Source organism: Podarcis liolepis, assembly GCF_965112155.1.
Source record: "Podarcis liolepis genome assembly, chromosome: 7".
Classification (NCBI taxonomy): Eukaryota; Metazoa; Chordata; class Lepidosauria; order Squamata; family Lacertidae; genus Podarcis; species Podarcis liolepis.
The window spans coordinates 2,316,623-2,336,498 of NC_139561.1; the positions used below are offsets into that span (position 1 = coordinate 2,316,623).

General features: G+C 44.7%; 1 protein-coding gene across 6 annotated transcripts in view; it reads left to right on the forward strand.

Moving 5' to 3' along the window:
* The window catches only part of FAM178B (family with sequence similarity 178 member B), a 192,648-nt gene that overhangs the window by 131,003 nt on the left and 41,769 nt on the right, over positions 1–19,876 (forward strand). For 5 of the 6 annotated variants that reach the window (XM_083514191.1, XM_083514192.1, XM_083514189.1 and 2 more), the window contains one exon: positions 4,321–4,396. The exons of the other annotated variant lie outside the window; for it this stretch is intronic. In XM_083514191.1, the coding sequence (XP_083370317.1) occupies positions 4,321–4,396 (76 nt within the window). The remainder of the gene's footprint in view (positions 1–4,320; positions 4,397–19,876) is intronic. 6 annotated transcript variants of the gene reach the window in all.

The window sequence follows — 19,876 nt, forward strand, 5'->3', positions numbered from 1 at the left end:
TGGGTCTTGGCCCCAGAGGGTAGCGAGGCTCTGGCTAACTTGAGAAGCAGAAGCTCATCCACATTTCCATTTGTGCTGCGATTTCTAGGCACAGGTCTGTGATTCAGAGGGCTGGGTCTGGGCAGTTTTGTGTGTGTGCCCGCCCCAACAATTTCCCCAGGAAAACATGGAACAAATGTCAATTGAGTTGTCCATACTCCTTAAGGCCCACCTGCTCCCATGCCAACCTGCCCAAATCTTTAGCTAAGCTGTTTCTTCAGGTGCCCCAGATACTGGGGGAAAGGCAGGGGGCAACCAACACCTTCCCCAGTCATACCTCGGGTTGAGTACGCTTCGAGTTGCGCTCTGCGGCAACCGGGAAGTACCAGAGCGCGTTACTTCCAGGTTAGTAACGGAGTACGTTACTTCCAGGTTTTGCCGCTTGCGCATGCGCAGACGCTCAAAATGATGTCACGTGCATGCGCAGAAGCGGCGAAAAGCGATGCGTGCATGCGCAGACGGGCCATCGCTAGTTTACGTTTGCTTCTAGATGCGAACGGGGCTCCGAAACAGATCCTGTTCGTATCTAGAGGTACCACTGTATCTGGTCACTTTGGGTGCTTCCAGAATGTCACCATTTTTAGGTGGGATTCAGTTACCAGCAAATGCAGGTTGTGCAATTCAGGTTTATTTGGAGCTCTTGCACAACAGACCTCCCCCCCCCCCGAAACTCCCCCCCCCCCAGCCTTTTTGCAGTAAGGAATGTGATGGGGAAAGGCACTGGAAAGTGTGAGATAACATTTGCTTAATGCAACATCATCTATCTTCCCCGGAAACAAATAAGAATGAATGCTCAGTAAATAGCTGTCACCTCTGCTCAACCTTTGTGCAAACACATCAGGATGAATGCTTAATAAGCAGGTTGTCTGAAAGTGACCTTAGGCACCAGGTTAAGGTGTGATTGTTCTTTCAGGCTTTTTAAACGATTTTATACTATGTTAAGTACTGGTGTGTTTAATGTGTGTTCCACTCTGCTTTAATGTTCTGATTTATTTCGTTTTGCTATTGTTGTTTTAAAGTCTTAAACAATATTGTAAACTTCTCTGGGATAATTTTTTCTGAAGGTTGGTGTACAAATATTCTAAAGAAATTTTAAAAATTAGGACTCTGCACATTATGTGATCCTCTTTGTGCATATTAAAAAAAGAATCTGGAATTTGTGTTAAATCTCCATGCCATGTGTATACACAGCGAAGAAGCTGCCTGTAGGAGGAATCCTGTAGGAAGTGAAGCAGCACTAAGTTGCAGAGTTTCACATGGTGCTAGTAATATTTACACATCACACAAAAGGAACACACCCTCAGCAGAAGAAAACAAAAGGGCTTCTCTTTCGGCAGCAAGGACAAAACCCACAATGAATGCTCAGCGCTGTTATGTGTTCATTCCACTCAAAATGTGCCAACCTGGTGCCTTTCTGCAGATCTTTTGCCCTGCATCTGCCACCAGCCTCTGCCAGAATGGCCATGCTCCATCGGCTCCAGCCCCCATACAGCTGACTGGGGCTGAGGGGAACTGTAATTCAGAACTTGGAGGCGGGGGCTCCTCTTCTTCATTTAAACACTTCTTCATTTAAAGCAGGGATTCCCAAATGGTATGCAAATAGAGGGGCTGAAGGGTACCTTGAAACATTATGGATGAAGACATCATTTTGTAGAGCAGCGGGTTCAATTTCAAAGTGGCTCAGCTCCATTCAGTTCAGGCAGAACACCTTTTCCCATCATCAGGGTCAAACTGCCAGGGAGGGGGGAATAAGACTGCAAATTGTCAGTCAAAGCCAGCTGTGGCTGGTGCTGCTTATGATGCTTGCAATCTGCCCTCATTCCCAAACTCCCAGGACAGCTTTGCATATATAAAAGGAAAAGTTTCTCTTTTTTTCCTTTGAAGAAGCTGAAGGGCGGGCTTATAAACAGATATCATTCATGTGACACTTTAAAGGCAGGCAGCTGGCTTATGAATCGGGGAAGGACAGAGCCGGTGGCTGAATCAGAGCTCAGTTTGCTGCCATGTAGTCCCATTGCGGCAACTGCGAGCCCGAGCCACTTTATTTGGCAGGGGTGGGGGGACCCTTTTTGTGACCAAGGGCCACATTGCCTCTTGGGCCACCTTCTGGGGGCCAAATGCCAGTGGCAGGTTGGGCCAAGGACCAAGGTCGGAGGAGCAGCCTTTCTGTAAATGGGCTCGTTTCTGCACATGCTCACACGTCCCTCTCTAGCCCCTGTCCAAACAACCAAACAACTAAGAGGCATTGTCAGAGTTCATGGACACATTTTAGCCAGGCAAAACACTCGAGGAGGGTGGGAAGCAGGGCTGGGGAGAAGGGTGTGGGCCTTGGCACAGTCCCAAGGGGCAGCAAGCTCTGGAGATTCTGCAGCGCTGAATCCCTGGAGGAGGATGCGTGGGCTCCTTCCTGCTCATCAGTGCTATGGCCTTCACAGAGGGGAACGTTAACTCCCCCCCCCCCCGGCGTAACGCCATTCCCAATCTCCCACGACTGCTTTTACATCTTGCCTGGCTTGACCCTCAGGGATCCCCGGCTGCCAGCCTTGTTGCCAGTGACTGATGATGTTTCCTGCTTGGCAGGGGGTTGGACTCGATGGCCCTTGTGGTCTATTCCAACTCTATGATTCTATGATTCTATGACGTCACCGTCAGCGAAAGAGCAGCGTGCCAGTTTGCGTTGTCAGAATGCATATAGCTGATTTAATTTACTTGCTGCTGCTTGGCTTTGGATATAGCCAAGGTGGCTTACTCTGACTTGAAGTGAGGGTCAAGAGTTCCAGCCTAATGCTGGGGATGATAAGAGTGGCCTGTTGGCACAGAAGCTTTTGGTTTGCATGTGGTGCCAGAGTTCTGCAGTGGCCCTCGTGCAAGGGAGTAACGCAGCGCAACAGAGGAATCCAGTGCAGTGTTGCGCCAGCAGAGAATCATTGTGCAGCAAAGATGCCAGCAACCTGCTTAGGCATTCCTTTGGGCAACAACATCCCACCAGTAGAGTAAGTATCCCACTAAGCAACTTTAACTTAGCGCTGCACTGGATACAACCCAATTTTTAGGCGCCAGGAGAAAACGTTCCTCTTCAACCAGGCCATGGGCTGATTAATATTCTACAGCCTTTTAAATGAGACTGTGGGAAGGGTGTGCATGTTGTTGTTGTGCTGTTTTGTTTTACTTATTTTTATCCTGTGAACTGCCCTGAGATCTTGTGATGAAGGGTGGTATATAAATCTAATAAAATAATAATAATACGACGCAGAATACGGAAAGAGGATACAACTGTAGTGCTAACATAATAAGAGGGCAGTCTAAATTTACCTAATTAGTAAAAAGAAAATCATCCAAAAGAATGCTCACAGAGTGGCTAGCAAATTAAATAAAGTGGGAGGCAGCGAGAGAGAGAGCTCTGCCAATGCTTTAGCAAGAGGTTTGTGGTTCACTCCTAAGCGACACCTTTGCATGGTGCTGGTGGGATCTGTCCAAGATGGTTTCATTGCCCGAGAGAAGGGAAACCCAAGAGGCCACTCACTAATCTGGGGCACAATCCACCCAGTGGTTCTCCTGACACAAATCTCATGGAGTGAATGAAACCTGTGATGGGAAACTGAGGTCCCTCCAGACCAGTGGGGTTTTTGTGGGTGTATTCTGCAGCATGTCACAGATTCAGTAATAGTGCATGAGTTGTGACTTTATACTGGACCACCCACACATCCTTTGCTCTGTGATGCTTCCCCAGTGTTACTATACTGTTGCTGTCCAGAAGGGAACTCTTGTGTTATAGCACAGCAAAAGCAGGGCGAATCCTGTCCCCACCTGAATATTTGTGGTTATGAAAAGTTACAGGATTCTAGCAGGAGGTTACGGGGCAGGTGCTGATTGGAGGCAAAGCAGAATGTTCATCCCAAAACCTTTGCAGACTTGAACAGTTCTTAAAAAGTGGGGTTGCATATGACTGCCCCAGTCTCCATGAATGCCCCATGAAAAGGATATCTGGAGGGGCCCTGAGAGCCTTGGAGAGAGAGAAAAAGAGTGGGGATCCTTAGGACTGATCCAAAGGGCACTTTGGCACCTGAGGCATACAATCCAAATGCTCCTGCCTGCCCTTGTTGGGTTGTGTTTTTTTTAAAAAAAGTAATAATTCCATTTGAAAACAGAAACTTTGCTGCCCTTTGGCAACATCAGGAATCTGCCACGCTCTTGGCAGAGTGGGTCCATGGCATGATGAAGGAAGGGAAGGCTTCTTGGCATGGGGCTGGAGAGGCTGATGCTTTCTCGTCTTTCCTCTAGACAACTGCGCAGGAACCTGAGTCTCTGTTTCATTACAAAGCTGCTGGGAAAGATGCAGACAGCAGTGAGCAATGAGGTTAGTGTGGGGAAACGTGGGAAGAGGGTGAACGGGTTCCAGGTCTGATGATGCTTTCCTGGGATCCTTCCAACATAGAATCAAAGGATCACAGAATTTTAGAGCTGGAAGGGAGACCAAGGGCCATCTAGCCCAACCTGCAACGCAGGGATCTCATCTCATCCATGGCAGGTGGGCATCCAATCTCTGCCTAAAAACCTCCCAGGAAGGAGAGTCCACCACTTCCCAAGGGAGACCATCCCGCTGTCAAACAGCTCTTCCCGTCAGGCAGTTCTTCTTGAGGTTTAGTCGGAATCACCTTTCTTGTATAGCAGGAGCTCCCTTGGAATACTGGCTATGGGTTTTTCTGGGAGCATGGCTGGCAGGGATATTGCATCCTGTTTGTGGATGCTGAAACATTTGTGTAGACCAGCAGTTGTCAAAGTTTTGCCTGTGAAAGAGGCCTTTCTATGTCTGTGTGACTGTCAGTGAGTTGCTGCATGCCTTTCTCCAAGCTCATATACATATTTTGGGGTGCAGACAGAGTGCCAGCCAGGCTTACAGGGCCCCAAGAACTCCAGGTGTGACTTAGAATGCATTCAGAACTCCCCAGCAGGCTGAGCACTGCAGCTGTGCACGTCTGAGCATGTCTACCCAGAAGGGGAAGCAAAGCAGGTGTGACACAGGGCAGCCTGGCCCTGGCACAGAAGGAGAGCCACATTGTGCCCTGCAAACTCCCTGGCAGCAGAAGGAACCTTTGCAGGTCAGAATTCGGACACACATTAAGGCACGAAAGGACAAGTCATTTTATCTTGAGGAATACATTCCGGGGGGGGGGGGGATCTGCCAGGGAACCACGTGCTGGTAGTGGGCAGGCTGGGGCCAGAAGTGGGCAGGACACCCCTTTTCTCCCTCCCTCGTTCTCTGCTTTCTCTTCCCCTTCTCTCTATTACAGCCTGTGTTCTCCCTGCCCCTGCCCCTCTGCCACCAACTTCTCTCTCCCTCTCACTTCTCCCATTTTTCTTTCGTTTTCTTTCTTCTCGCCCCTCCCTGCATTTAGTCTAGAAGCAGCTCTCAGGCTGCATGTTGCCCACCCCGGAATTAAAAAGGTGCATCCAGCCCCTTCAGAACCTTCCAAGGTGGCGCACCGTCTAAGACATCTAGAAACCATCCTTTCCTCCAGCAACGTTTCTGCTCTCATCTGGGTTCCATCTCCACGCCCCCCCCCCCAGGGCAGAGGAGGGGAGGAGAAAGGGAGGAGGTGCACACAGTGGTTTTGTGACTGCCATGTGTGACGGGGTTCCAATCCTTCCTGGCTTTGATTTCTCAACTTTGAACGCAATGCCAGAAAATTAATATAGCTGCTTGCGTCTGGGACTGATAAAGGCTGATGGGATCCCTGCAGAGGAAAGCGACACGACAGCAAGGCCGCCTGCTCTTAGCATCCTTTCCAGCAGCATGTGCCCTGCCATCAGCATCTCCCACACATTGCACTCTTGCGTAGACAGGAGCATGTGTATCTGTCATACATGAGGGGCCAAATAGTCTGACAGAATGTTTTCTGTGTCAAGAGTTTTGATGAATATTTATTTATTTATTTATTTATTTATTTGTTTGTTTGTTTGTTTGTTTGTTTATAAAATTATTTATATAACTACTCTCACAAAAGGATATCAAGGCCACTGGAAAAAGCCCATGGGTCTTATGCGCCAGTGCCATAGATGCACTGCTGGGAATCCTGCTGCCCCCAAATTCATTTTCTCCTCCCTCCATATGCCTCCTGGTTAGCAACCAAGCAGGGAGGCAGTAATCAGAAGGGCTGGGTTTGGGGCCCAGCCAGGATGCCTCTTGCTGAAACATTCATAGAATTGTAAAGTTGGAAGGGACCAAGAGGGTCATCTGGTCCAATCCTTTGCAATGCAGGAATCTTTTTGACCAACTGAGATTAAGAGTCTCATGCTCTACTGACTGAGACATTCATGCTGGTTTAAAGCAGCCTTCCCCACCCTGGTGCCCTTTCTCCTGCTGTTTTGAACTACGGCTACCACCTGCCCCAGCCAGCAGAGCCAACGTTCAGGAAGGATGGAAGCCAGTACTTCCACATTGGCTGCCCTGCTTTACAGGAGGCTCTGCAGCTCAAAGAGCTTTCGGTCAACGTTTTGGCAGGAGGGGCTGGTAGAAAAGCAAGAGAGAGAGAGAAGGGGAGTCACATCCACAACGGCAGTTGCACATTCTGCTGTGTCTTTGCCTTTCACCTGCTCATGCCCGGTCCTTGCAGCACTCCATCGCTCTTGCTTCCCATCCTTCTGTGTCTTCCAGCCGAACTCTCCCTGCTCAGTTTAAAGAAGGCTTGCAGGTTTCCCAGAGGCGCCTGGTTCGCCCCTGTGAGGACAGGAGGCAGATCTAGGTGGGCCCTCTTTAGCCTAATCCAGCAGGCTTCTCTTACGTTCTTATGATCTTAAGCAAGCTGAAACATTTTTTTAAAAATCTGTAACTCTATTTGAATGATGCAAACTGATGAAGACTTGACAGGATCCCAAAATGAAGATAAACTTTTTTCTCCTTATGAGCAATACATCAGCCCTTTCCCACACATTTCTGTATATTAGGGGTAGGCAACTGGAGGTCTAGCAACTCAGTCTGGAACCCAGGGCTTCTCATCTGCTCCCCAAGAACCCTCACAATGTATCTGAGATGCTAGATAAATGACTCTTCAACACCCCCCCCCAAGGCAGTGAACAGCAGTTCCCTCTCTCAAAGCCCTTGAGAGCTGCCCTTGCATTATGGACAAGAGTAAAAGGTGAGGTGCCTAAGATTTGGGGGGGGGGGTTGCGTGGAACCCAGGCCTCTCTTGCTGTGCACCAGGGGCAAAACTGGGCTTGATTTCACCAGGGTCAAAGACCCAGTTTGGCCTCCCATGTGCATTTGCGTACACACACACACACACACAAACACAAACACACACGCTAGGAGCCTCAATGGTACCCCTCTGGAGGCTTTGCCCAGGGCAAAAAACCTGGCTACCCCCCCCCTGTAGCCCCCTGCTGTGCACCAACTTTTACCAACATTGGTGCTCTGCACATGTTTTGGACTACATCTCCCATCAGCCCCAGGCTGGTAAAAGTTTTGTGCGCAATGGAGAGGAGAGAGTTAAGGAGTCCTTTGCATGCAGCTTGGGTTGCAAGGGAATGACTTGACAGACAAAGCCAGCTCTGGCTTTGCTTCCTTCAAAATCAACCCCCCACCCCCATTTAAAAAAAAAATGTTGATGTCCAGAGCTGTATATACTTTGTTTTCTGCTCCAGCAATTGAATGTAATTTCGAAATTGCCAACTTGGCTTATTCCAAAGCCCATCACAGCAGAAACTCCTTTGGCTTCTGCGCTTTTGCGCCGAGAAAGGCGTGCAGGTGGGCGGCTTATTTTTGTATATTTAGCTCTATATATGTTTTGTGATTCATCCCAGCAAGTAAGCTATTGTTTAAATATTCTCCAAGGCTTCTTTTTAAGGAAGAAGAATACGCAATCAGCAGGCACAATGGGGAGCGATGGGAATGGACGTGAACGGAGAGGAGATCTGACAGATTGCTTTCCCTCTCCTCCTCCCCCCACAGCCCCCTCCCCTCCAGTGCTCCGTTGAAATGAAATTTCTGCTGATTTGTTAACATTCAAACCCACAACGAGGTTATGCAGAGTTAGAAGCACTTGGGAGGCAGGGAAAGAGTGCACACGGAGGAATCGCTTTTACAAGGGCAAGTCTGCACAGGAGCTTGGCAGGGGCAGTGGGGCCCCAGAAGTGCCGACTCAGCCCATCCGATCTGCGCAAGGCGTGCTGCCTCAAGGCTTGGCCAGGGCAGCAGGCAGCTGAGCCAGCCTGGAAACAAAGCTGCACTCAGACCTGAGGCAGCAAGCAGGCGCTTCTAACCTGTTGGCCAGGCAAGAGCCGGTTTACACCTGGCCTGCCCAGTCCAGTCTGGAGGCCTTATATATGCCGGTCAATCACAAGCGCAGATGTGTGTCACATTACCGTTCTTTGAAGAAGGACTTTGTGGCCTGAGCACGCCCAGTCCTTGAAAGGACCTCCGGGTTCCCAACTCAAGCCTTAGAATTTTGGACTTTATCAGGGATTAGCAGTGGAATTGCCAAAGTTTCTGAGAAGCTGGATCAGTTTTGTGACTCTGCTTAAGCCACCTTTTCCAGTTTCCCTCATTTCAAGCTTCTTGCCAATTATTTGTTTAAATGCACAGTCTGACCTGGACCTATGATGTTATTGTGCATTCTTCCTTCCTGGAGCCTTGAGAAATTCAGGGTGGCCTTTACAAGGCCAGCTTGAAGAAGGATCAGTATTGACTTATGGTATACTGAGTCAGCAGGCGTTGTGGAGGTGCAGAAACAAGCACACTTTTTATAGGCAGCTAAAAAAAATGTACTCATCAGCATGGCTGGATTATGGGCTGAGCAGAGGAAATAATTGCAACCAACCCCCACTTAATATCTGGATGCCTTGTATTCTTCATCCTTGTCCTGAACAAGCAGCAAAGGTTTAGGTCTGATGATGACAGTAATGAGATACGTCTTGGTTGCTAAAAAGACGGATTAGATTGCAGGGGAAGAAATAGTATATATCACCCATGTGGGCTAATTAATAAAAGAATGCGCTGGGTGCCTACATCTGAAATGTGGGGCAATCAAACTCTAGTAACAGAGCCAGAGTCCCAGCAGCAAAGTTTTAGACCACAAAAGCAAGCAACAGTATAGCCTAGGAATATAGGCTGTTAGATTTAACCCATTTACAGCACTTCCCCATTTCTACCCTTCTTGCAATGAACAGATCACACCATTAGCAAGTTTAAATGCATTACTTACAAACTCCAGAGATTAATGTGTTATTCCATGCAGCAGCAAGAAGAACACAGGTAGAAAAAAAGTGTTTTACAAAACACAGAAAAATACTTCTCGGCACACAGTCTGGGCTTGAAGCGCAGTGTTGTCTTGGTCAACTTTAGAATGAACAAAGAACCTTTACTTCCATCTTCACCAAAGGTGAAGGGGGAATAACCCCTTCATGCAATAACTAGCCCCAAGCTTGCTAGCTATATTTGACTGAAATTTCCCACAAAAGTAAGGTTCCCCAAGGAGCTGTTTTAGTTTTTAACATGTTCATCAACAGCCTAGATACGGGGGAGGACGGTTAGAGGCCGGACTTGCTGGTGACACCACATTATTCAGGTTGGTAAAAATAAAAAGAATTGTAAAGAGCTCCCAAAGATCTCTCAAAACCGAGTGAATGGGCAATAGCAAACATGGTTTGTTGTAAGTAAATGTAATGTTAAGCACATCTTGGCAAATAAAAATAAATCCTAGCTGCATGCATACTGATGGAGTCTGATGTAACAGGAATGGGATCTTGGGATCATGTTGGGTAGCTCGGTCAAAACACTGTGCTAGAGTACACCAGCTGTTTTTTAAAAAGCAAATTTCAGGCTCGAGATCATTAGGGAAGGGATAAAAAAGTAAAAGTTCCAATATCATAGCAACTTTATAAAACTCTATGGTATAACTGTGTTTGGTTTTTGATTGCCATATCTCAAAAAGAGTTGCAGAAAAAGTAAGCTAAAGTGATCTCCACCCCCTGCCCTATTTCCTGCCTTGTGGGTGGCATCAAACCCCATAAATCACTGGTCCCCTCTCCTGGGTCACTCCCCTGGTCCCCTGGCTCTGCCATGTGCACTTTGGAGCCCCGCCAATCCCCGACACATGGCTGCTGGTCACAAACACCCGTTACTGGAGAGCAGCAGCTGGAGGGGCTTCTGCCCTCACGTACCACGAGACATGGGATTCTTGGAGGCTTCTGCCTCCCCAGCACGAGAAACCGAATGCTGGACTACACAGACGATTCATCTAATCCAGCAGGGCTCTCTTAGTCTCACAGGCTCCCCCCTTCCTGCTAGCCTCCTTTCCCTCCCTGCTGGAGTCTGGATTTGACACCCACATTGCTACCCCCTCTCTCGTGCCATTTCGATGGGAGACAATGGTGAGGTCAAGGAATGGTGGCTTTGGGTCAGTGTCATGTGAATTGGTCCCTTTCAGCAGAAACCCACATCCTATCCTACAGAAGGTCAGGCCTGGCTGGGAACAGAGGCTGTCTTTCTGAGTGGCCTTTTCCGTTCTCTCGGGGGAGTGGGGTGGGATTGGCTTCCTTCCATTTGCTTGCTGTTCCATTGCCTTTTTAGGCTTGAAAACCCAGGCAGGCAGAGACTGTAGCATTGATGGCAGCTCACAGAGCTCAAACAACATTACTCAGGGCAGGCAGGGTGAAGCCTAAGAAATGGAGCTGGAGCTGCCTGCTAGCTGGGGTCCTTATAGGGGTTGAGAAGTGCAGCCCCCGCCCTGCAAGTTGCACTTCCACTTACATGTATGCCAAGGGAGGAGGAGAGTCAATAATCCAGGGAGAATCCAGGGAGCACGCCTGCAAAAGATGAAGCCCATCTCCCAAACGGTTCTTCTGCCCTTGCAAATCTCCCCTGCAAAAAGGAATGGCACGGAAATGTTGGATTGGTGTCTCTCGTAAGTCTGCCCTTGTGTCCCTAGATTGTTGACTCATTTTATTTCGGTGTCAGGGTGCCTCCTATTTCATAGGGCTGCCTTTTTCAGGAGAAGGGATGGGATTCTTTTTTGCTGCAAGTCAGTTGGGGGAGCTGAAAACACAGAACTGCTGTCTCTAGTTGCCGGTGAGTGAACTGATCCCACAACTTCTGCCAAGGGAAGGGAACCGCCGTGCAGCCTCTTCAAGGGCCTTGTCTGAGCCAGGGAAGAGGAGGTTGCTCTGCTTGTTCATCCCCAGTGCAGCCTCCGGCCCTCATCCTCTGACTACAAGCCCACAAGCCACAGTGCTCACTCCCATGTGACATCTGTGGGGTGCATGTGTGGGGTAGAATCCTTTGGGCTCTGGTTCTGTGGTGTTGGGGCTCACATCATGTGAGCAGCAAGTGGCAGCTAAGACAGGAGCCAACAATCCCTTCTTTTTGCTAACGACAACAAAGTAACTGGAAACAAACGTCTTCACATTGGGGAGAAACATGCAGGGCATTTCTAGGCCAGCCAGGTCTATCAAGCTGCCCCCACTGCGTGCCAAGCAGATCACACAGAGGCTGCTATTCAGAGTCAAGTCTGAGTAGGCAGTGACGGGGAAACCAGTTCTGCAAGTTGGGAGCAGACGACTCTCTTCCCCAGAGCAGTTTTAAAATAAATAAATAAAAACTTTTTAAATTAATACAGCAACAAGTGACGATATAAAGGCAGGCATTTGTACAGCACTTCTAACAATGTTAAAAGGTATCAACACTCCTGAAGCATGGCAGAAGGGGCAAGGCTGCCAGCTATGCTAGCCAAATGCCTGTCATTTCATTGGTGAAAGTTGAAGAAAGCCAGGCTGACAAATCTGCTGTGAGCTGTTTCTGTATTATGCCTGTCTTCACCTTTCATTTCTCCTCTCCCAGCTTTATTTGATTTCCTCCTCTCTCAGGCCTTTGCCAGTATTATATCCTAGTTTGTTTTGAGTGACTCCAGAAATGTCTTGGGCTCATCAGCTCACTCAATTGCCTCCTGGTCTCAAGAGCTGCAGTGCACAAACTGGCCAGGTCAGAGTCCTTGCATTTGAGAGGCCTTCTTACTGTTTGATCATTTCACCCACCTGCCCTGTCACCCTCCCTCCTCATGGGACTGAGCGCAAAGATCTGCTGCAGCAGCTGCTGCTGACTCGCCCAACATCCCTATCATGCTGCCAGATAAGCTCCACGCAAAGGGGCAGAATGCTGTTAGTTCACTTCCCGGGCATTGTTGCTATTTTTGAGTGGGATTCATTCACATACCAGCAAATTCAGGTTTGGAAGCTCTGGCAGAACAAAACGGCTTCCCTAAAGGAAACCGACGGGAAAATGTACTGGGAAGTGTGCAATAACAACAACAGAGGCTTTGACGCTACAACATCTAACCTTCCAGCAAACAAATCACATTAAATAGCCAATGCTGTCTAATTTCCCTGCAAACAAATCAAGATGAATGCTCAATAAACAGGTTGTCTGGAAGTGCCCACTGACATTGCCATGCTTTTGTGGCCAAGTATGAACCATGAGTTCAGAGCTCAGCCACAAGCAGCTGTTCTCATGGCCTCAGCTCCTGCATCTGCAATGTGGGAATAAGAATAGTGCTTTTCCTTGTAAGGGTGACTGAAGCATGTGAAGTACTCTGAACAACTGGATACATTCTTTGTATTAATGTTGTATGTATTATTATGAACTGGATGGGGGTGAAGTGTGAAGGGTACCAGGGCCCCGGGCACACAATTTTTGAGTGGGTGCGAACCAGGCGCCTCCATACAGGTGACCCAAGCGTGGTCCGGCCCAGTCCCCCATTTCTGTCCACCAAGGGCCGCGTTGGCTGGCTCCCCCCTGTGCTGGGGGGGGGGGTAGGCAGCTCAGTGCAGCCCCGCTTTGCTCCAGTGCACACCCATCCCTGGCAGCGGCAACCAACACTACGTTGCTGAATCTGGCAATCTTTGGCCCACCTGTGATTCTGTTGCAGGAAAACTGGCTCTGCAATTCAAGACCCAGTGTCCATTGCTGGAAATCTGCCTCTGCCTTTATTATGCCCCCCACCAAGAAAAAGTCCTAAGGCAAAGGACTGGATAGTTCTGCTCTGCTTGTGCTGCACACCATAGTTCAATAGCAGCATAGCAATTGCACTATGCCCTCAGCTCCATCGCAGAGCACACGGCTTCAGCAAGAAAACCAGTGCACATGTGTGTGTGCCAGTATAGACTGCAGGCTTCTGATCCAGGGTTTGGAGCTGCTGCAATTTCCTGCCAATCTCTGATATTCTTCAGTGGGATGCTGAGCTGTTGTTTGCCGGCAGAATGGGTGAGTCTTGCTGTCAGGCACTCGACAGGCAGCCCTGAGTCACGAGCTGCTAACAGCAAACCGGTTGGAGGACAGAGCGGGGGGCGAGCAGAGGCACGACACGCCTGCAAGCTGCTGCTTGAGCAGGCCCCTTGGCTCACACACATCCAGGGCTGGGCCAAGATGTTTTGCTGCCTGAGGCAAAGGACAAAATGGCACACACACACACACACACACACACACACACACCCTTTCGATGTTCAAAAGGCAACCAGACAGACAGCTGGATCTTACCTTGGCACTGATGATAGGACAGCAGGCTGCACTGCCCCTGAGGGCAGCAAGCTAGACCAGCAGGTGTAGAGCTGGCTATAGGGCACCTACAGGTCTTCCCCACAAAGCCTCATGGCTCCCCAGTGTCTGCCAGCGGAGGCGGCTGCTTTATTCTGCCCATTGTTAGGGCTGCGTTGCTACAGGGGCCCAAGCTCTGCAGAGGCCCTGGGAGGAATTCCACACATCTCCATGACATATCTTTTTTTAAAATAGTTTTTATTAATTTTTCTAAATTACATTTCAGAATATTCATTTAAACAACCTTGAATCAATGATTTCCCTTCTTCTCTTTCAGTGGTTCGTTTTGCATACCATACAGCGCTGCATATTTTACATGAACTAAACCATTCAATAAGCCATTGTTACATCTATCAAATCTTATTTACACTGTGAAATTATCTTAATGTTACCAGTGTTTTTAAATGAACACAGTTTTTACTCATATATTCCATAAACATTTTCTAGTCTTCTTTAAACTTGCATTTTTCTTGTTCTCTTATTCTATGTGTTAAATCTGCAAGTTGCCATTCTTCTTTGGTTGGGACCTCACTCATTTTCCATTTTTGGGCTAAGAAGACACGGGCTGCAATAATGGCACACATAAATAGTCCTTTTTGACACCTGGGAATTTCCCTCTGAATTATCCCCAACAAAAAGGACTCTTTTTGGAAAGGTACTTTTGAACATTTTTTCCAGTTCATTATATATCATTTCTCAATATTCTTTTACCCTTTTACAAGTCCACTACATATGATAAAACGTACCCTCAACCTTGTTACATCTCCAGCACTTATTTTCAAAGATAATTATGTAAAGATCTAGAATGAAATAAAGAGGGATATGGAGGTATAGGGAAGGATGAATTTATCTTTGTGGGGAAGGATCTCGATGATTAAAATGAATGTATTGCCAAGAATGCTGTTTTTATTCCAATCAATACCGTGGTCAGAGGAGCCAGAATACTTTAAGCAATGGCAAAAGGATATTTCTAAATTTATCTGGCAGGGGAAGAAGCCCAGAATTAAATTTAATTGCTAACAGATGCTAATGAAAGGGGTGGATTCTCTCTACCACATTTGAAATTATATTATGAAGTGTCCTTCTCTGCTGGCTATGGGAATGGATAATGTTAAAAAATACAGATGTATTAGACTTGGAAGGGCATGATCATAGATTTGGTTGGCATTCATACTTAGGATATGGGAAAACGAAGGTACACAAAGGGTTCCTGAACCACATTATAAGGAAATCAAGTTATATGGTACAGGAAACATATTAAAATGTTTAAGAGAATAAAACATCATGATGGCTTTCCCCACTTGAAGCAGTATCTGTTAAAAAAAATTAACATGAAAGGAGAATGGACAATCTATAGAGAGCTGTTAACTGAAATGGAAAATCAATTGAAATTGGAAAAAAAATCAATCAAACTTTGAATAAATAAATTTTTAAAAAATCAAGATATAAGGCACCTATTAACGGACTGGTTACAATATCACCAATTAAGTGACATACTTAGGAGCAACAAAGGAGTGGCCTTTGGGAAGGAATTCTCAAGGTTCAAAAAGAATTATTGGAGAACAATGAGAAACTATTATCAAGAATGTATAAGCTACTGTTAGAATGGGACACCAAGGATGAAGAAGTTAAAGCTGTAATATACACTGGGCAAAAGATGTGGGTTATAATATACAATTTAACTTATGGGAGAAGTTGTGGAAAGAGGATTTGAAATTTATGGCTTGTTGTAATTGAGAGAAAACTACATGAAAATGATGTACTGTTGGTATTTGACTCCAGTAAGATTAGCAAAAATATATAAAAACACCTCCAACTTACGCTGGAAGTGTAAAGATAAAGAAGGTACTTTTTACCACATCTGGTGGACATGTAAAATAGTAAAAGACTTCTGGGAAATGATATATAATGAATTGAAAAAAATGTTTAAGATAACTTTTATCAAAAAACCAAAAGACTTTTTACTAGGGTTAACAGGAGATGAAATACCAAAAAAATTAAAAAGACTATGTACGCAACAACAGGTGCAAGACTGCTGCTTGCCCAGAAGTGGAAGGAAGAGAAAGTCCCAACTAAAGAAGAGTGGATAACCAAGGTGATGGACTATGCCGAAATGGCAAAGATGACCGTGAGGATCAGGCACCAAGATGACAAGAAATTCAGTCAAGAGTGGAAAAAGTTTATAGAGACCACTGTGTATACTTAAAAACGTTAGCAAGATTGTTGTAATACTATAATGTAATATAAATTAAGGTAAAAAAGGAGGTAAAATGGATTAGAAAAACGTAATTAGATGCAAAAAAATAGGGAAAAATTGGAAACCAGAGGGGCAGGGAGAAGTCTAAGGGATCTAAGTAATCCCAGAAGTGTAGAAATTGAAAATGATGTAAATGTATAAGAATATTGTTTTAAAAAATGGAAAAAAATATATAAAAAACTTGGTCTCTGTAGACTGCCTCAGTCAATGGTTTTTTTTTATTCTATTAGCTAAAATTGTGGCAAATAGTGTAATAGTTGCAATTCAGTAAAGAAATAGGTCTGTAATTTTTTGTCTTTTTTAGATCACTGTCCTGCTTGGGGATCAGGGTAGTAAAGGCATCCTTCCATGATACAGGAATTACTCCCGTCTCCAATATTCTATTCATGGTATCTTTAAAGGGTTCGATAAGAGCATCCGGGAACTTTTGGTAATAAATTGCTGTAAGTCCATCTGGTCCCAGTGCGTCCCCCATCTTCATTCTCTGTATTGCCATTTGTGCTTCCAGTACTGATATGGGTGCATTCAAACTTATCTGGTTTTCTTTGGATGCTTGTGGTATGTTACAGTTACTCAAATAAGAGTCCATTTTCTTACACTCCTCTTTACCACGGTGATATAGTAACCTATAAAATTTTCCGAAAGCTTTCCTTTTTTCTTTTGGGCTTGTCAGGTGTTTATCCTCATCAATGTTATTATTTATTAGGAATAATAATAATGTATTAAGTGAAAATTTGGAAATTACAAAGGGCACAAGACAAGGTTGCCTGTCATCTCCATTATTATTTATCACGGTCCTGGAAGTCCTGTTCAGAAATATGAGAAATGAGGAGCAAATTAAGGGAATTTGAGTTGGTCGGAATGAATACAAATTAAGGGCCTTTCCAGATGATCTTGTTAAAACAGTGGAAGAACCTTTAATCAGTGCTAAAAGAGCACTTGAAATAATTGAACAATTTGGGCAAGTAGCAGGTTTTAAATTAAATAAATACAAAAATGCTTGTAAAGAATATGAATCGGGATTTGAAAGACAAATTGCAACAAGAAGGTATAGAGGTGGTTAAAAAAGTAAAATATTTAGGAGTATGGCTAACATCTAAAAATATTAATTTGTTTAAAGATAATTACATACCAGTGTGGAATGGCATCAAAAGAGATTTAGAAATATGGGGAAGAATAAAACTATCCCTGTGGGGTAGAATTTCTGTGATTAAAATGAATGTGCTACCAAAGATGTTTTTTTCTATTCCAGTCAATCCCAATTATAAATGGACTAAGCAATTTTAAAGAGTGGCAAAAGTAATTTTAAGATATATCTGGCAAGGGAAGAAACCAAGAATTAAATTTAAATTACTTACAGATGTAAAAGAAAGAGGTGGCTCTGCCTTGCCAGACCTAAAATTGTATTACGAAGCCTCTTGTCTGTGCTGGCTCAGGGATTGGATTTTATTAAAGAAAACAGATCTATTAGATCTGGAAGGATATGATAACAGATCTGGGTGGCATGCATACTTATGTTATGATAAAGTAAAAGTAAACAAGGGTTTTTTGAACCATATATTTCAAAAATCATTATACGAGGTATGGAATAGATATAAGAGTTTGTTAAAATATAAAACACCATGGTGGTTATCGCCATTGGAGTCTACAAGTGTAAAAAAGTTAAATATGGAAGGAAATTGGGCCACCTATGAAAATTTGGTGATCGAAGTAGACACATAGCTGTCAACTTTCCCTTTTTTTGTGGGAAATTCCCGTATTTCAGCGCCGTTTCCCACTGCTATCCTGGATTGTTAGATTTCCTGTAGACTGTCTCTGGGACAGGTGAGGCTGCTGATCCCTTATTTTCGAGGCTGCTGATCCCTTATTTTCAAATCTGAAAGTTGACAGCTATGAGTAGACAATCAGTGGAAATTAAAATCTTACAAAGAAATTAAAAGCTTAGTGAAAGATTGGTTGCATTATCATCAAATAAATGTAATATTTAAAGAAGATAAGAAAAATAATGGGTTTGAGTCTACAAAATCCAGGTTTGAAGTAAATTTGTTGAGTTCTAAAATTAAAATATTGTCAAAAATGTGTAAACTACTTTTAGAATGGCAGTGAAAGATGAGGAAGTTAAATCAGTTATGATACATTGGGCAAAAACATTGGTTATAATATACAATTAGAGGATTGGGGAAAACTTTGGAAAGATGGAATAAATTTTACAGCTTGCAGTTCACTTAAAGAAACTGTAATGAAAATGATGTATAGATGGTACATAAACCAGTGAAGTTAGCAAAAATGTACAGACTAACTAATCAATGTTGTAAATGTAAAGAAAAAGACGGTATCTTTTACCATATGTGGTGGGTTTGTAAGAAAATGAAGGCTTCCTGGGAAATGATATATAATGAACTTTTAAAAAATGTTGAAATATACATTGTAAAGAAACCAGAAGCCTTTCTATTGGGTGTTGTAGGTAGAAAAATACATAAGCAAGATAAAACATGGTTTTTGGAGTCCTTTTTGTTGATAGATAGATGATTAGATAGATAGATAGATAGATAGATAGATAGATAGATAGATAGATAGATGGATGATAGATAGAGATAGATAGATAGATAGATAGATAGATAGATAGATAGATAGATGATAGATGATAGATAGATTAGATAGATAGATAGATAGATAGATAGATAGATAGATAGATGATAGATAGATATTATTTATTATCTTATTCTTTCCTTCTTTTTTAAGTTGCAGTTTGCCTGGTTTATGAGCAAATTCAAACTTTTTCTGTTCCATTAATTAAATTTTCTATTCAATCTCCTGATTCACTAATAGTGAAAATTGTGCCTGAAGTAATTTAATTGCTTGTATGATATTTTCATCCTTTGGTTTTAGAATTTGTTCCTTCTCCTTTTCTAATAATGCCTCTGACAACTCCTGCTTCTTTTTTTCCTTTTCCTTTTTTTAAGAAAGCGCTTTGTTGAATTAAAAAAACCTCTCATCACCACTTTACTAGCGTCCCATACTATACTTAAGTCTGTTTCTTTGTTTAGATTAAAATCAGCAGATGATTGTAGGGATTGAATCCCCCTGTTTACATTCTGTTCACTTTGCCATACGGCATTGTTTAACCTCCTTCTAAAAGAGGAACATTTTTCACCTGCTATTGTCATCAAAATGGCATTATGATCAGATATTGTTCTAGGCTGAAATTCCACCTTTTTTACCCTAGTTATTAATTATTTTGAAGCCCAAAGGTGATCTATTCTGTAAAAAGAATTGTGAATAGAGAAGAAAAATGTGAATTGGCGTTCTAACAGGTGCTTAAAAAGCCATAGATCAATCAAATCAAGGTTGGACACCATATTAAAGAACGCAATTGGTAGTTTCCCTTCCTTTGAGTCAGTTTTCCTTACGGTTCTGTCTGCATCAAGGGAGACCTGCCATATCTTTAACCTGTAAAATAAGGCACCCATCCCTTGCTTCCATCCCTTGCTCCCTCCACACCCAGTCTGAAAAGTGCCAGATTCTGCCTGGAAGTGCACTGAGGAATCCAGAAACCGGGTGCCAGTAATAGCGCCCCCCCCCCCTCATGTGGAAGAGCTGCACAGCCGAGAACGGCTTCCCAGAACACCTACGTGGTGCCCCCCCCGCTCTTTTCCTTCCAGTCCCTCCCCCCAACTCACCTTTCCATGAAGTCCACAGCCTTCTTCCTCTTCCACAGCCTTCACCTCTTGCTACCTTTGCGGCTCTTCATCCTTGCCTTGTCGGCAAAGTATCTCAAAGGAGGGACAGCAAAGGAAAGATAGCAAGGGGTGAATCCAAGGAAATGTCCTTAGCCAGGGCTTGGGCCTGGCGTAAATTGGGAAGGAGGAGGACATGGGGCCCATTGTTTAGACCCACGTGTTGCCAGCAGTGGGTGGTAAAATGTGCTTGTTTCTGAGCTGTACCACTTCTGGTGCCAGTTGAAGAGTCACATAGTTGAATGCTCTGCCATGCCAGGG